Here is a 15,282-nt window from a genome sequence, read left to right on the forward strand (position 1 = left end):
ACCCTGTTCCAGGTATTAAGCACACAACAGTGAACAGACAAAAGATACTTTACCTCTACCTCAAGAGGAGGAAATCTGCCTTGCATTATAGGGAGGGACACAGACAAGAAGCAAATAAACACATAATACAATGTCAAGGAGTGTCACTGGCTACAAAGAAATATAAAGCAGGTTAAGGGGGTAGATGGGGAAGAAGTTATTTTATATGGATGGACAGAGATGGCCTCCCTGAGGTGACAATTAGATCAGACACCTAAATAAATTAGGAGGGAAGCCATGTGAACATCATTACTGTTTATTTCAATATTCAAGTTAAATCAAATATATTTTGCAGCTTATTCATAATAGCTCCCCTTTTTTTTTTTTTTTTTTTTGCCTGTTTTGTGCAAGGAAGTTCACCTAAACCATCTCATGTAAGCCTCCCAACAATCCTGCCACATTGCTGATTATTACTCACAGAAGAGGAAATGGAAGCTCTGAGAGGTTAAGACCAAGCTAGTAAATGCCAGAATGAAGATTCAAACTCAGATTACCTTGCAGCCACTTGAGCACACTGCCTTCCACACTTTTAGTTATTAAAGTACTGGAAGGGTTCAGCATAAAGTTTTGTTTTGTTTCATTTTTTCCATGAGATAATCACTCCATAGTATTACAGTGATTGTGCATAATTGTTATTTTTAATTACACATGCCATATTGGAGTTGTCACAAAGTGTAGAATCATCAATTAATGGAATTCTATTATGCTTCTAAAATAGTAATCCTACTTTGCAAGTTCTCAATTGAGCATTTTATAGTTGGAAATATTTATACGAGAAGGACACAGGCTGGAACACATTATCAGTGTGTCAGAAGGGCACTCTCAAGAAGTAACTTGTTTAGTGTCCCATTCCTTCCATAGGGTTCTTTCACGCGATTCTCACAGAAACTTCATAAGATACACACGCAGCATTACTATCCACATTTTACAGAAGAAAAAACCTAGATACTGAACATTTAAGTGACTTTGCCAAGGTCACCAGCTGAGCAACAGCACGTACCTCCTTTTATTAGTTTTACGCTACATCACTCAATTCTTCCATAGTTCTTTTCTACTTCTATCATTATAAATAAGCTTTTAGATTCCCAGCCTGACATTCTCACTTATATGTGAAATAGTTTTAATTACTTTTCCCTCTTTAAGTCTCAACCAACCCAACCAGGTTTATGAAGTCTTTGTTCTTAACATCTCATTTAACTGCAGAGGGCAGACCAAAGTGTATTTAAAGCACAGATACTCTAATTTTTTATAAAGAAAAATAATTACTTTTAAAAGGATATCTCTAGATAGGTTTTCCAGATAATGCTCTGCTGAGAACTTGAGATTAAACAGCTCAATAATAGTAATTTGGATAGTCAATAATTTGGTTCTTTTTGTGTTATACTTGATAACCTAGATATAGACGAATGTACCATCCCTCCATATTGCCACCAAAGATGCGTGAACACGCCAGGATCATTTTATTGCCAGTGCAGTCCTGGGTTTCAATTGGCAGCAAACAACTATACCTGCGTAGGTAAGACTTCTGGAAACAGTCATCCTGACTGATTTCTGTCTTCCCAAGCCACACTGCAGTATTTCCAGTTTTCTATGTTCTTGAGTAAACTGGTTTCCATCAACTTCCCTGCATAAAGCTGAAAAGACAGTAACCAATCTGGTTTTTTAAAACACATCAAGATGTGAATGGAAAAAAATGTTAACCTTGGTTTTAGTTCTCTTCTGTGAGTGTATCAAAAAAAAATTTTAACTACGGATCAATTGATATACACACACCAATTAGTCAAGAGTGTGTGATATAAACACTGAAGGTGCCAAAGGGGTTACTGCAAGTTCAAATACATAAACTTTCTGCTGAAAGTGCATCTGATTTTTACATGCTTCTTCTGCCCTTTCAGAATGCAATGTCACGGCACACAATTTTAAGATTGGCATGACATGGAAAGAATCTAGTGCAGGAAAAATGCCTTTTCACAATATTTTCAGTGCCTTAGAGCATTGCAAAACTCTGTATGGGTCTCAAAGGCTTATGTTATAATTGTAATGGAATTTAACAGGACCCATTTAAAAAGTACTAAATAGCACAGATAAATCTTCACTACAGCATGCTGAGAGACCGTATTAGTATGTGTCTTATATCAATTATTTATAGACTTGGCATTTTGCATCTGAACAACAATACAAGAAAATAGATACTGGAATGTATGTTTATTAGAATCATTAAATTCTTTTGGAAAGATTCATCAAACACCAAACTAACTGTCATTCCCAGAAAAAAAAATATTCTGGTATTTTTAAAAGAAGTATATGACAGATGTTTGAAGTTGTTCCAACAAATATGAAACCTGAATGGATGTTCTCCAGTGAGCTTCTGCAGAGCAAAGAATCCAGCTAGGGAATTACTCACTTATCATCGGATGACATAGGTACAAAAGAGCAAGGCTATGTTTAAAGACATAGATATATAAATGTGTATAACCTTGCCTTTCAGACATAAATGAATGTGATGCCAGCAATCAATGTGCTCAGCAATGCTACAACATTCTTGGTTCATTCATCTGTCAGTGCAATCAAGGATATGAGCTAAGCAGTGACAGGCTCAATTGTGAAGGTAAAATATTGTCCAAATAATTAGTAATCATGGTCCACTTCCTGTGATTGCTGTTGCTTTAATCCAAGTGTGTACCTGTTTATGAAAGCAAATTTTTATCCATGGAAATTCTGTTCTAAAATCCAGTTAATTTAGTTCAATTATAACATTGATTTTTTAGTGTGTTTTCAAAGGAAAGGAGAAGAAACAAAATAATTGGAATATTAGATGTAGGCTGGGTCTGATAATTAGCAAGGGTGCTCTAGGGTCTTGTTTCTCAAGTGTGATGCAACGGCTAGCAGCAGTGGCACCTCCTGGGAGCCTGTGAGAATTGTAGAATCTCAGGCCCCAGCCCAGACTACTGAGTCAGATTCTGCATCTAATGAGAACTCCAGGTGACTGGCATGCATGTTTAAGTTCAAAAATGGCTGATTGCATGTCAAGAACATTAGAAGAGAAACCAGGAGACCTGGCCCCTAGTCATGCCTGCCACTGTGTAATTCAAAAGGCATAAGACATCCTGAAGGGGATGCCATTGATACTTCATGCTCCCGACTTCCTCACAAACGCTCCCACCTTTTCTTGGGACAGCACCATTGAGAAATGCAAAGCATTCTGCCAGGGCATCACCTCTAGAAGCTAGCACAGGGATGGAACTTGGAGTTCAAAACTCAGATGAACTTGGGAGCAGAGCCACCCAATTTCTGAGAAGGCAAATATGAATCTGCATCACTGGGTGGGTCTGCCAAGCACAACATGAAGATCATCAACCACAAGCCAATTCATTCAGTCTGCTCAGCTAGTATGGTTAGTTCCAGGATTCGCCAAACTGTCAGCAATAAGTGAGTAAAACTGATGGTAAGAAAAACTCTCTGTGCTGTGAAGCTCTATGGGAAATGAGCTGATATGGTTAGAATTTGCACTTGAGCTTCTTATAAAGTATTGTATTTCTGTTTCAGAGTATGAAGTGTTAAAAAAAAATTACCAAACTAGTGACATGTAAGTTTTCAACTCTGTCTTATTGCTCTTGTCTGGTTCAACAGACATTGATGAATGCAGAACCTCGAGCTACCTGTGTCAATATCAATGTGTCAATGAGCCTGGGAAATTCTCTTGTATGTGCCCCCAGGGATACCAAGTGGTGAGAAGTAGAACATGTCAGGGTAAGTTTACTGTTTTCATATCTGTTAAGTTTTAACCAGGAAAAGCAGGGAGGAAGTTGTAGGATTCTCTATCACAGACTTTCATTTTTTACAATTTGAGCTCTTTTTTTTCCCCTGTTGATCATGAGACATGCACATCTCATAAAGAGGATATTCAGTGTTAACTCTCTTTGAAATTTAAAGCAATCATTTTTCTTTCTTAAAATAAATAATTTTAATAAAATATTGGTATGCCTTCTGTATAGCCTACATAATCCCTATGATATATATCCTCTAATCATCCACCAGAAAAGATTCAATTATTAAAATATTTCACCATGAGTTTCAGTGTAGAGCATAAGCTTAATGTGTGGTTAGGTGCACCTCAAACTGATCTGAATTCTCTAAAACACCAGGATTATAAATTGGATAGTAATTTAAGTGTTGAGAAAATCAGCTTCATGTGTATTAAAAAGTACTTGAATACTTCAGGAAAAAAAACTATTAATCCAAAAATAGCTAATGTCTTCAGGTCCAGTTTTAAAATAAATGTTCAGGTGATTTTCACAGCTACATGTAGGTGGAAGAAGTGGCTCTCTACATGGTATGATTTCAGAGTCTCTTTGAAAGATTTGAAAATGTGCACCCTCTCCTCCCTACCTCCTGCATGTAGCTTAAAATTTCTTTAACAGGCAAAAGACTATTCAGGTAAAACTAAAACTAGATAATCCAGGAAAAATTGGTACAAACATAGGTTTACATAAAGCAGTGAGAGAGTGAAAAAAAAAATGACTGAACTTGAAGACACAAAATCTGTTTGAGACCTAGCTGTATGGCATTCTATCTATACAATTTGAACAAATTATCAAACTTCTCTGAGCCTCAACTTTCTCATTTGGAAAAGGGAGTTGAGGGAATGAAATGGAATAACATACAGAAAAATTATTTATAAACTATAAAGACTGTAAAGTTCAAGATGTTTTTATGAAATTTACCCAGCAATATAAATGACTAGTAGCAAATCTTCTTTAGAAGAAGGGCAGTAAAATATTAAGAAAGGAAAAGATCAAGGAAAGGAGAGACTCAGGATTCTCAGTCTATATCATGATTTTACAGGGAAATATTAATTCACAGGAACATCCATGACCTGAGATTTTATAGTGTGCATGTGATCATTCAACTAGAATCCAACCACTAAATATGAGCATAATCAGAATGTAGTTCATTGCACAATAAACATCTTTCAACCCCTTTCCACGTTACTAGAGACTCTGTAATGTTAATTGTGGAGAAACATTGCATTCCAATGGTTTTACTTTCTGAACCCTAATTGAGACTTTTAACATGAATATTACATGCAGGAAAATGTTAGCCAGTGGGATTCCTTAACCAATTTCCCTGGAGTCCTGAAACAAATGTCTATGTGTTTCTGATCATAAATGGATTTGACACCCAGCAAAAGACAGAAACAAGTTAACATTCAGTGGAATCTTACCAGCCTACTCTATTTATATCTAACGAAAGGTGAAAATGCAATGGAATTGCAAATAGGAGATTCATTAGAGTTATATCTTGAAGAATGTTTGGTTAAACCAAAACATTTTTTGTGAAAGAGGCTTACCATTCTTTTAGGGTGCAAAACAATTGGTTTCCCCCACTGAAACCATTCCTTCCCAACTCTGTCCACAGATTAAAGTAAAACCAAAAGAGTCTGGATTCTTACCTTCCCCAAAAAGGTTTATTTTGGGGATGAAATAACTGTTCTCATTTCAACAGTCTTGGAAAAATTAAAACTCTGTGTGTGTGTGGTGGCAGGTTGTGGGGAGGGGAGAGGGACAGTGGGGAAGGAGAGAAACAGAGAATACACAGATACACAGACACACATTCATCAAATATTTTAATACTATTAATCATTTCTGAAAAACCTTCCAAAATGATTAAGGAGTTGATTAAGCTAGGCTCTAAATTACTGGAAGTAATAAATAAAATTATCACATAAAGTTTCCTTTTGCTGCTGTTGAACTCCATATAACAAACCAGTCTTCACTTTCCCTGTAGCTAAACAGCATCTTTATTTTTCAAAAAAGTGAAAAATATTGAAAGGACAAGTCAGTTGTGATTTCTTCTGAGGAATCTAAGTTCTTTCTTTAGCCATAGCCAGTCCAAAAGAAGATACTTTTTGTAACTGACTCTTGGAAACTGCATAGCTTTTCCAGTCTCCTCTTGGGTTCCAGATAGCTTTTGCCAGTTTGGAAGCTAAAAGAAATTTTTTTCTCCAAAGACAAGGAATGGAATTATTCTCATTTAGAGGATGCAATACCTTGCAGTGGAGAGATGCCTGTCACTAACTATATGAACTTGGGTCAGCCACTTCACCCTTATTTGTTTTCCCTTCATGCCAAATAGAGATAATATATTTCTCACCATCTCCATATGGTTTGTGTGAAGAGCAACTTGGTTCAATTTAATATTTCTTAAAATCCAGGTGCCCCCAGTGCACTCATGCTAGGTGATAAAGGGATAGAAAGATGTGCACAATAGCCTTTGCCCTCCAGGAGCTTACAAGCTAATAGGAGGATTAAGACAAACATGCAGATTTCAATAATGCAAAGCAAAAAGCAATAAAGGCCCCAGAAAAGGAACATGAGATATAAGAATTCAGAGAGAAGAAAGAGATCATATCCCAGCAACTAGGCCATGACTACCTGTAAATTAATGAATGAAAATATCTGATTATGGGGAAGGAATGACTCAGAAAAGGCTTATATTGGATAAAATCTAATCACTATTCCAATGTAAAGGGAGACAAACATACATAGGGATATGGATATTAATATAATTTTCATTGTCGTAAATGTAATGGTTCTCTAGCATTGTAAACTCTTCTCTCAGATGTCATCTGGGAACTCCTAATTCCCAAATCTAAATTCAGTCTTTGTCCATCCTGGCCTTCCCACAACCCTCCTTCCAGGGACCCTCTCTAGCTCTGACCTCCTTGCACTGCCTTTTCCTGGGTTGCCTCTCACCGCTGACACTGACAGTCCCTTCCTTAATTCCCCTTCTTCCCCATGTTCTTTAAATAGCCATGCTCTACATGGTAGGATACTTCATAGCTTCCCTTCTTTTGCTGTGAACAGCTTCCTATGGACAGTGTAATCCACTCCCAGAACATTAACTATCCAGCAGCATGCTACAGCTTACTGCAACCACATACCAGCCTTTCCCTCTCTCCGAAGCTTCTGAGCCTGGCAATAAACTTCCATCTCCATAGTTTTTGTTTGCTGCTTTCTCAGCCTGGAAGGCCCTCCCCACTGCAATCTGAAAATCCCATCTAACCACCACCCTTTTCAAGGCCAAGGTGAGAGGCCTCCTCCTTTTTTCAGCTTTCCTTAATTCCCCAGAGGGCAAGAAATAGTATCTTTCATTTTTATTTAAGCAAAGTCAATGGAAAGCATTTGGCTTTGAATTCAACAGATGAACAATAGGTGCTTGATAAAATACCATGAAATGACACATATTAATCTGTAGAGAATGGCTCCACTACATCTGTCATGAATTAATGCAATGAACCCAGGTCCCACCAAGTCTTGTGTCTAAAAGCAAATTAAACACAGTCCAGATTCTTATACACCTCCTTCCAGTGGCAAACTGGAATCTGCCACTTACGCAATTTACTTATATCAGTAAACTCTTTGACTCTACATCTCTACAGATATAAATGAGTGTGAGACCACAAATGAATGTCGGGAAGATGAAATGTGTTGGAATTATCATGGCGGCTTCCGTTGTTACCCACGAAATCCTTGTCAAGATCCTTACGTTCTAACATCAGAGAAGTAAGAAAAATCAGAACTTTTGAAACTGAGAATCTTTTGGTTTTACCAAGCCTAACTGGTGAATACTTTTGTTTGTCTCTGCAGCCGATGTGTTTGCCCAGTCTCAAATGCGCTGTGCCGAGAACTTCCCCAATCCATAGTCCACAAATACATGAGCATCCGATCTGATAGGTCTGTGCCATCTGACATCTTCCAGATACAGGCCACAACCATTTATCCCAACACTATCAATACTTTTCGGATTAAATCTGGAAATGAAAATAGAGAGTTCTACCTAAGAGTAAGTATCCCGAGGGCAGCCTTAGCTGTTGAGAAAGTTCCAAGTTTGTTGTTGTTGTTTGGTAGTAATTCACATAGAAAGAAAGCTAACATTTAAAGAGTTTTTTATGTGCAGGCATTGTGTAAGCCCTTCCAGTGTGCATTATCTCATTTAATCCTCTTGGTAATGCTTGGTCAGATTAATATTTATCTCCATATTTTACAGAAAAGAAAAGTAAGACTCAGGGAGATGAAGTAGCTTCTCTAAAGTCACTCAGATAAAAGTTGCACACTCTAACAGAGTTGTGTGTGACCACCAAAACACAAGCCTACACACACACACACACACACACACCTCAAATAGATACCACAGATCAGTGATAGCTATTTAATTGTACATAGAAAAAATAATTCCTGGAGAGCTTTTCAGAAACGCTGAATTCCTTATTGTTACATTCGCAAGATTATTTACATCTGCACCAAAACTAACACTCAGAAGTATCTGAGAAGTGACCCCAACTCCCCACCCCCCGCACCATGTGTACAACAGATAGTTGTACCATTCTTGCAAATTTCCAGGCAGGCAATGTGAGGTGAGGTGACGTTTATGTTTTCCCTTTCTTTCATTGCCTATATGAAATCTTTCTCTGAATTCTGCCATTTCTCTCTCCACAGTGTCCCCTGGGTTATCTTTGTTTCCTTGTGTCTCTGCTTCTCTTCCTTTAAACTGGCTCTTAGCACCTCTCTAATCCCTCCAAGGGCTTCCCAGCAAATCTCCCTGACTCCAGTGCCTCAGCCTTCCAGTCCCCCCTGCAAAATCTTAGCAAGTTCATTTTAGGTTAAAATTCCGACATATTTCAAATACGGCTCACCACTTCATGTGAAAATGATGGCACCCCACCAAGCAGTTTGCAGGGTTACGGTAAGTCTTTCACGCTAAGGATGTTATTCATCCAGTTCCAATTTTCTCAAAACTCCTTTGGGCACTCTTCATTTTTAATCAGATTTTAAGGTCAATATTTCATTTTGAGAATATGAAAAGTAAATTGGGAAATTCATCCTCGTGGTAAAGTTTACAGATTTTTAATGTTTACTCGTTTATCCTGTTCTTTGATATATTAAGTTCCTTTCCAGCTCCAGAATTATGTGACTCTGTTTCTTTGCCAGTAAATTAGAAATGATTAATCTCTCATGACCAACTTCTGAAGAGAAAAACCCAACCCAAAATACAATCTATTACTATTCTTTTTTCTAATAACTAAAAATAAACTTCTTTAACATTTGATGTTTAAATTTGAGATATACTAGATATCTGTAAGAAGTTTACTCTAAATGAATTTCACACAGTTCAGATAATAACAATTTAATAATTTTAACCCAAAGAAATAACATTATTTGTAACCCATGGCAGTAAAATAGGTTCATCTCAAAATCATCTTTAAAAATAATTTTCCATTTTGAACTCTTAGCCATAATTTAAGAAAATAAAATTTCTTAGCAGAATCAACAAAGAGTTAAGCAAAGTACCTGTATGTTTTTATTTTTGCAATAAACATGGCACTTTTAAAGTTTTATGATTCATATCAGTGAACTTATTGACTTGATATTTTCAGATATAAATACAGTGTTTTTCTCAAGTAAAATCCTTTTTTATGAATGATATAAAACATTGCCAATTTTGATAATCCCAGAATTAAATACTACTATTTGAAACCAAAAAAGCATTTAAAATAGGAAGATATTTCAAGACTATTTATTATCACATAATTCAAAAAATAGTTGTATCAAATCCTACAAAATTTTTCCACTGAAATTCCACTTGTGCAGAGGGCATTTAATCATAAGACTCCATCAGCAGGCCTTAATTAAGCACCTATTATATACTCAGCTTCATGCTAGGTGCATGTAATACACAGTTCCTTACTTCAAAGAGCTTTAAATATTACTTTGTGGCATAGTTAACATCTATGAAAAAAGCAGAGGACAAATTTGTGTTTAACTCCATGCTCCAAGACATCAAAGAATTAACGTGGGCTGCAATAGTCAAAGAATGTTTCTTGAGAAACATGAGGCTGGACCTTATCCTTGAAAGGACCTGTGGGATATAGGATTTTATTTATATTCCTTTTGGGACAATACTGAGAAAATCTTCTTCCCTAGAAAAGGGAACATATTAGAAAGAAGTAATACATGAAATTAAAGGTAGAATACCATCCTCCACCCACACCGACCAATATCTATCCTTCCTTACTGAGACTTATTTTTCTTCACAGCCCTTATCACCACCTTGCATAGTATTTATTTGTCTGTGTCACCTACTACCTACTAGAGTGTGAGTGTAATAAACAGAGACATTACCTGTCTGTTCACTCTTGTATGCACAGCACATAGAATGAATGGTACCTGGCACATTGCAGGTGCTCAAAAAATATTTTTAAATGAATACATTAATTCAATCAACATCTTCAAGGTATCACTGTTACCTATAAGAGGCAAGCACCATGCTAGGTTCTAGAGACATAGCAGTGAATAAAAGCAAGCCAATTCCTGCCACAGTGGGGCTTATAGTTGAGACATCAAACAAGTGTTCACAAGTATGCTGAGCGTTACAACTGAGCACTGCAGATTGTTCATGAGTACACCACAAGTTAACCCCTAACCAAGGCAGCAGTGGTCTGGGAGATTCCTAGAAGAAGTAGATTTAAGCTGAAGACTAGCAACAAAAGACTAGCAAATGGAAGGAATAAAAAGCAGACAAGTTGATCTGGAACTCCAGGTGCTACAGGCAGAGTGGCTTGAGAGGGACCTGGAGAGATGAGCAGGGCCTAGATCACACAATGCCTGACAGACCATACTAAGGGTTTCAAGTAGAGGAGTTGCTATCAGAGTCTCATGTTAAAAAAGATACCTGGCTGCACTGTAGAGCCTGGATTGGAGTGGAGCAAGAATGGAAATGGAGAGACCAATCAGTAGCTCAAAAGATGGGGGACTAGTGTGGTAGCCAGTGAGTCCAAAAGAAGTGGACAGATTTATGAAGATATAGGAAGAAGGACATGGCTTGGTAACCCATTTGCTATGGGGAAGTGGAGGAGAAGGAAGCGTCAAGGATAACCTCCAAGTTTCTGTCTTGAGCAACAGTAAATGGTGGTACCATTTACTGAGATAAGGAAGAAGGAGCCAGTGGAGAGAGGAAGGTGAGGAGTTCAGTTTGGACATACTGAGTCCTGGTCACCATGAGACATCCAAGTAAAGATGAGTAGAGAATTGGATACGTGGGCTTGGAATTCATAATATAGACTTTTAAGTCACTGGCAGATATGTGATAATTGAAGCCATGGCTATGGATGAGATCACTCAGGCAGAGTATGTAGGAAGTAGGTGAGATCACTCAGATCTGGGCACTATTATAGTCATCCATTACCTCAGCCTACAGTTCTCTGGCCATCTCATCTCCCATGACCTTCAGCTTCATGTCACTCTGCCACCACCCCATGGCCACATGCTGGACTTTGTTATCATGCAGAACAGTTCCACATCATCATCTTAGTCTCAGGTGACCCCCTCAGTGACTGATTCTCTTTCCTCTTTTTCATGCCCTCACTCCCACTCTATCTGCTCTTCACCCTCACAGTGATACTAATCCTCTGACCCCTCACCCACCATTTTCTTCCACTCCATCAACTTCTTGGTGGACCCTTGAACTACTCTGTCACCAACACCTCAATTCCCTGTCCAACAACTCTAGATCAATTACGTAATCCACATCTATTTTCACACCCATCTTGTCAGCACAGATTGGTAATACTATAAATCTCCAACTTCAGATGTGTCCTCAACAATCCTATTACTTTCTTTTATTTCTTCTCTTCAGCCACTGATCGCAAATGTCCCCATATTCTTTAAGTTCTTATACCCTTCATTTTCAGTAGGTGACCTCATCTCCTACTCTTCTGAAACCACTGAAACCAACAGGCATAAATTACTTGAACTTCCCATCCCATCCCTTGCAAACTTAAGTCCATGTGTTCCCCTTCTAACCTTCTCCTTTAAATTTTCCAAAGACAAGGTTTCACTTCTATCAATCAAGGCCAACCCACCACCTGTATTCTTCACTCCATTTCCTCCGGAACCTTGTTCTATCAAACTCTAATATACCTCCTACATATTTAACTTGTTTTCCCTCTAGATGTTGCCTCCTCTCTCCCTTCTCCCTTCCTAGCCAAGGTTCTTAAAGCACAGTCTGCAATCACAGTCTCTATTTTCTTATTTCCTAGTTACACTTCTGTCTTCTATTCCCACTACCCTACTGAAATTGCTCTGGAAAAAAGCCACCAACAGCATCCGCACTGCTATATTCAGAGGCATTTTTCAGTTCCAGTCACCCTCATCCTCCCCTGCTGTATTGAACACTGCTTGCCATTCATCTGTTTACCACTTAATTATCTATTTCTTCTCAGCTTCCTTCAATAGCTTCTCTTCTGCCCATTCCTTAAATGTTGGCCTCTCACAGACCCAGTCTTATCACATATACGTTCTCTTCCTTGGTTTAATGTCCACCTGTTGACGTGACTGCTAAATCCTAATTCACTGTTTCTATCCCTGCTCTCCTCTTGGCATTCAGATTCACACATCTACCTGCCTGCCTGTCCAAACTCATCTCCCTGCGCTCTCCAGCACCCATCATATTGTTCATCAAAGTGAAATTGCATCCAGTTCTCCAGAACATCCTTCTTTACAAAACTCCCACTTATTCTGGGTGACTGTCCTCAGGCATTCAAAGGCCTTCCCTCAATGCTTCAGGGTCCCTCTGTTTTTCTCTGTGAATACACACCTCTGTGTATCTTCATATATACCCTGCATATCCCTGTATATCTTAGCATTTGCCATATTCTATTGAAATTAACTACTTACATGCCTCTTCACCTACTAGAATGTAGACATATCCACAATGTTGAGAAGTGAAAGATGACAAATTTGTTTATCAGTTCAAAAAATTATCAGATTCTCACATGAACTCCAGTCTCTATAAAGGCTAGAACTACTCAATAAAAGTGAAGAGAAACATTAACAGAGAGGGATGAGTAGAAAACAAAGAACTATCAAAAGAAAGCAGGTCCCTGTATCTGGAACTAATGACTATGTGTGGATAAGGGATAAGATCCAGAAGGATTAGAACCAAGAAGGGACTAAGTAATGACTTTAATCCTACCTCAAAATTCTTCACTTGGGCTTCCCTGGTGGCACAGTGGTTAAGAATCCGCCTGCCAATGCAGGGGACATGGGTTGGAGCCCCGGTCCCGGAAGATCCCGCATGCTGCAGAGCAGTTAAGCCTGTGCACCACAACTACTGAGCCTGCGCTCTAGAGGCCGTGAGCCACAACTACTGAGCCCGCGTGCCACAACTACTGAAGCCCACACACCTAGAGCCCATGCTTCGCAACAAGAGAAGCCACTGCAATGAGAAGCCTGTGCACGGCAATGAAAGAGTAGCCCCCACTCGCCACAGCTAGAGAAAGCCCACACGCAGCAATGAAGACCCAACGCAGCCAAAAATAAATAAATTAATTAATTAATTTAAAAAAATTCTTCCCCTAATTCTTATAGGAAGTGTACTCACAAATAATAGAAACTGCAATACAAGAAAAATTATTCTCTCACTCCCTCTTTTTTCTTTTATTTTAGCAAACAAGTCCTGTAAGTGCAATGCTTGTGCTGGTGAAGTCGCTATCAGGACCAAGAGAATATATAGTGGACCTGGAGATGCTGACAGTCAACAGTATGGGAACCTTCCGCACCAGCTCAGTGTTAAGACTGACAATAATAGTGGGACCATTTTCATTTTAGTCTTTTAAAAGAGTCCACTATAGGCATTTAAATCAGCCAAAGAATATTGTTATCTTAAAGCACTATTTTATTTATAGACATATCTAGTACATCTACATCTATATACTGTACACTCACCAATAATTCAAACAATTACACCATGGTATAAAGTGGGCATTTAATCTGTAAAGATTCAAAGTTTGTCTTTATTACTGTATGTAAATTAGACATTAATCCACTAAACTGGTCTTCTTCAAGAGAGCTAAGCATACTCTTTCCGGTGAAACTTGGATTCTTTTCTGTAAAAGTGGGACCAAGCAATGATTGTCTTCTGTGGTGCTTAAGGAAACTTACTATAGCTCCACTGATAGTCTCGTAAGGAGGCAGCCATCATAACATTGAACAGCATGCAAGTTCAAGAATGAGTTTTTTAACTGCTTGTAAGAAAATGGAAAAAGCCAATAAAGATATATTTCTTTAGAAAATGAGGATCTATCATACTTGTGTTGGTTTTTATTTTCATGATCAGTCTAAATGTAGTTGTTTATTACATAGTAGTAAATCATTATCACATAGTACAGTGGTTTCTATAAGATATTTTAAATTTTGTCAGAAATTTTTGTTATGAATGTAAAAAAGCACAGTAATCAAAATTCCCCAAATGAATAAGATATCCCCTAGAAAATCATTATATTGAGAAATCTATGGGGAGGAGGTGAGAAACAAATTCTTTCTAAACCACTTTGGAGTTGACCTGAAGAAGCAAACTCGGTGTACTAGTCAGTTTGAATTGCTATAACAAAATATTATAGACTGGGTGGCTTATAAACAACAGAAATTTATTTCTCACAGTCTGGAGGGTGGAAATCCAAGATCAGGTTGCCAGCATGGTCAGGTTCTGGTGAGAACTCTCTTCTAGGTTGCAGACTCATATCCTCACATGGCAGAAAGAGAGCAAGAGAACTAATCCCATTCATGAGGGCTCCACCCTCATGACCTAAGTACTCCCCCAAGGCCTCAGGTTCTAATACTATCACATTGGGAGTTAGGACTTCAACATATGAATTTTGGGAGAACACAAACATTCAGTCCGTAACACTCAATAAATGTAATAACATTCCTGAATTCAGGACTTCCACAAGATGTGTAGCAAAATGAAGAAAAGTTATTTTTCTGAAAAAGTTTTGATTTCTGAATAAAATTAAAACCCTAAAACTTCACTAACGTATAACTAAAATTTCTCATCTTTATATTTGTTGCTCACAGAGTAAAGAAATGGTGATGGTTCTTATTCTTGGCATCCAGATTGACAATGAACTAAGTCAAATTACCCTCCCTCCTAACTCTATGAAAACATTTTATACCTTCTTGTTTGTTTAAAATGTAACTGCTTCACTTTGATGTATTATATTTTTAAATAAAAATAAGTATTCTTTTAGAGGTTTTTTTCTGTGTAGCTAATAACAGCCAATATAATTTTTGTGTCCAGGAAAAATATTATCTGTAGCTGCCAGAGCAAAAACAACTATTTGCTTCTTTAAAAAGAAAAATCTAAAGTTGAGGAAACAAAAGACTGTTAAAATCATTCCACAAAAAT

The 15,282-nt window shown here is 37.8% G+C and overlaps 1 protein-coding gene across 10 annotated transcripts in view; it reads left to right on the forward strand.

Annotated features, from left to right (window-relative positions):
* Nucleotides 1-14,174, forward strand: part of EFEMP1 (EGF containing fibulin extracellular matrix protein 1) — a 68,133-nt gene extending 53,959 nt beyond the window's left edge. For all 10 annotated transcript variants that reach the window (XM_019942517.3, XM_019942520.3, XM_019942518.3 and 7 more), the window contains 6 exons: nt 1,436-1,555; nt 2,528-2,647; nt 3,670-3,789; nt 7,481-7,604; nt 7,689-7,884; nt 13,545-14,174. In XM_019942517.3, the coding sequence (XP_019798076.1) occupies nt 1,436-1,555; nt 2,528-2,647; nt 3,670-3,789; nt 7,481-7,604; nt 7,689-7,884; nt 13,545-13,706 (842 nt within the window). In that variant the 3' untranslated portion in view covers nt 13,707-14,174. The remainder of the gene's footprint in view (nt 1-1,435; nt 1,556-2,527; nt 2,648-3,669; nt 3,790-7,480; nt 7,605-7,688; nt 7,885-13,544) is intronic.
* The last annotated feature ends 1,108 nt before the right edge of the window (nt 14,175-15,282 follow it).

Source organism: Tursiops truncatus, chromosome 14 (assembly GCF_011762595.2).
Source record: "Tursiops truncatus isolate mTurTru1 chromosome 14, mTurTru1.mat.Y, whole genome shotgun sequence".
In the NCBI taxonomy this organism is placed as follows: domain Eukaryota; kingdom Metazoa; phylum Chordata; class Mammalia; order Artiodactyla; family Delphinidae; genus Tursiops; species Tursiops truncatus.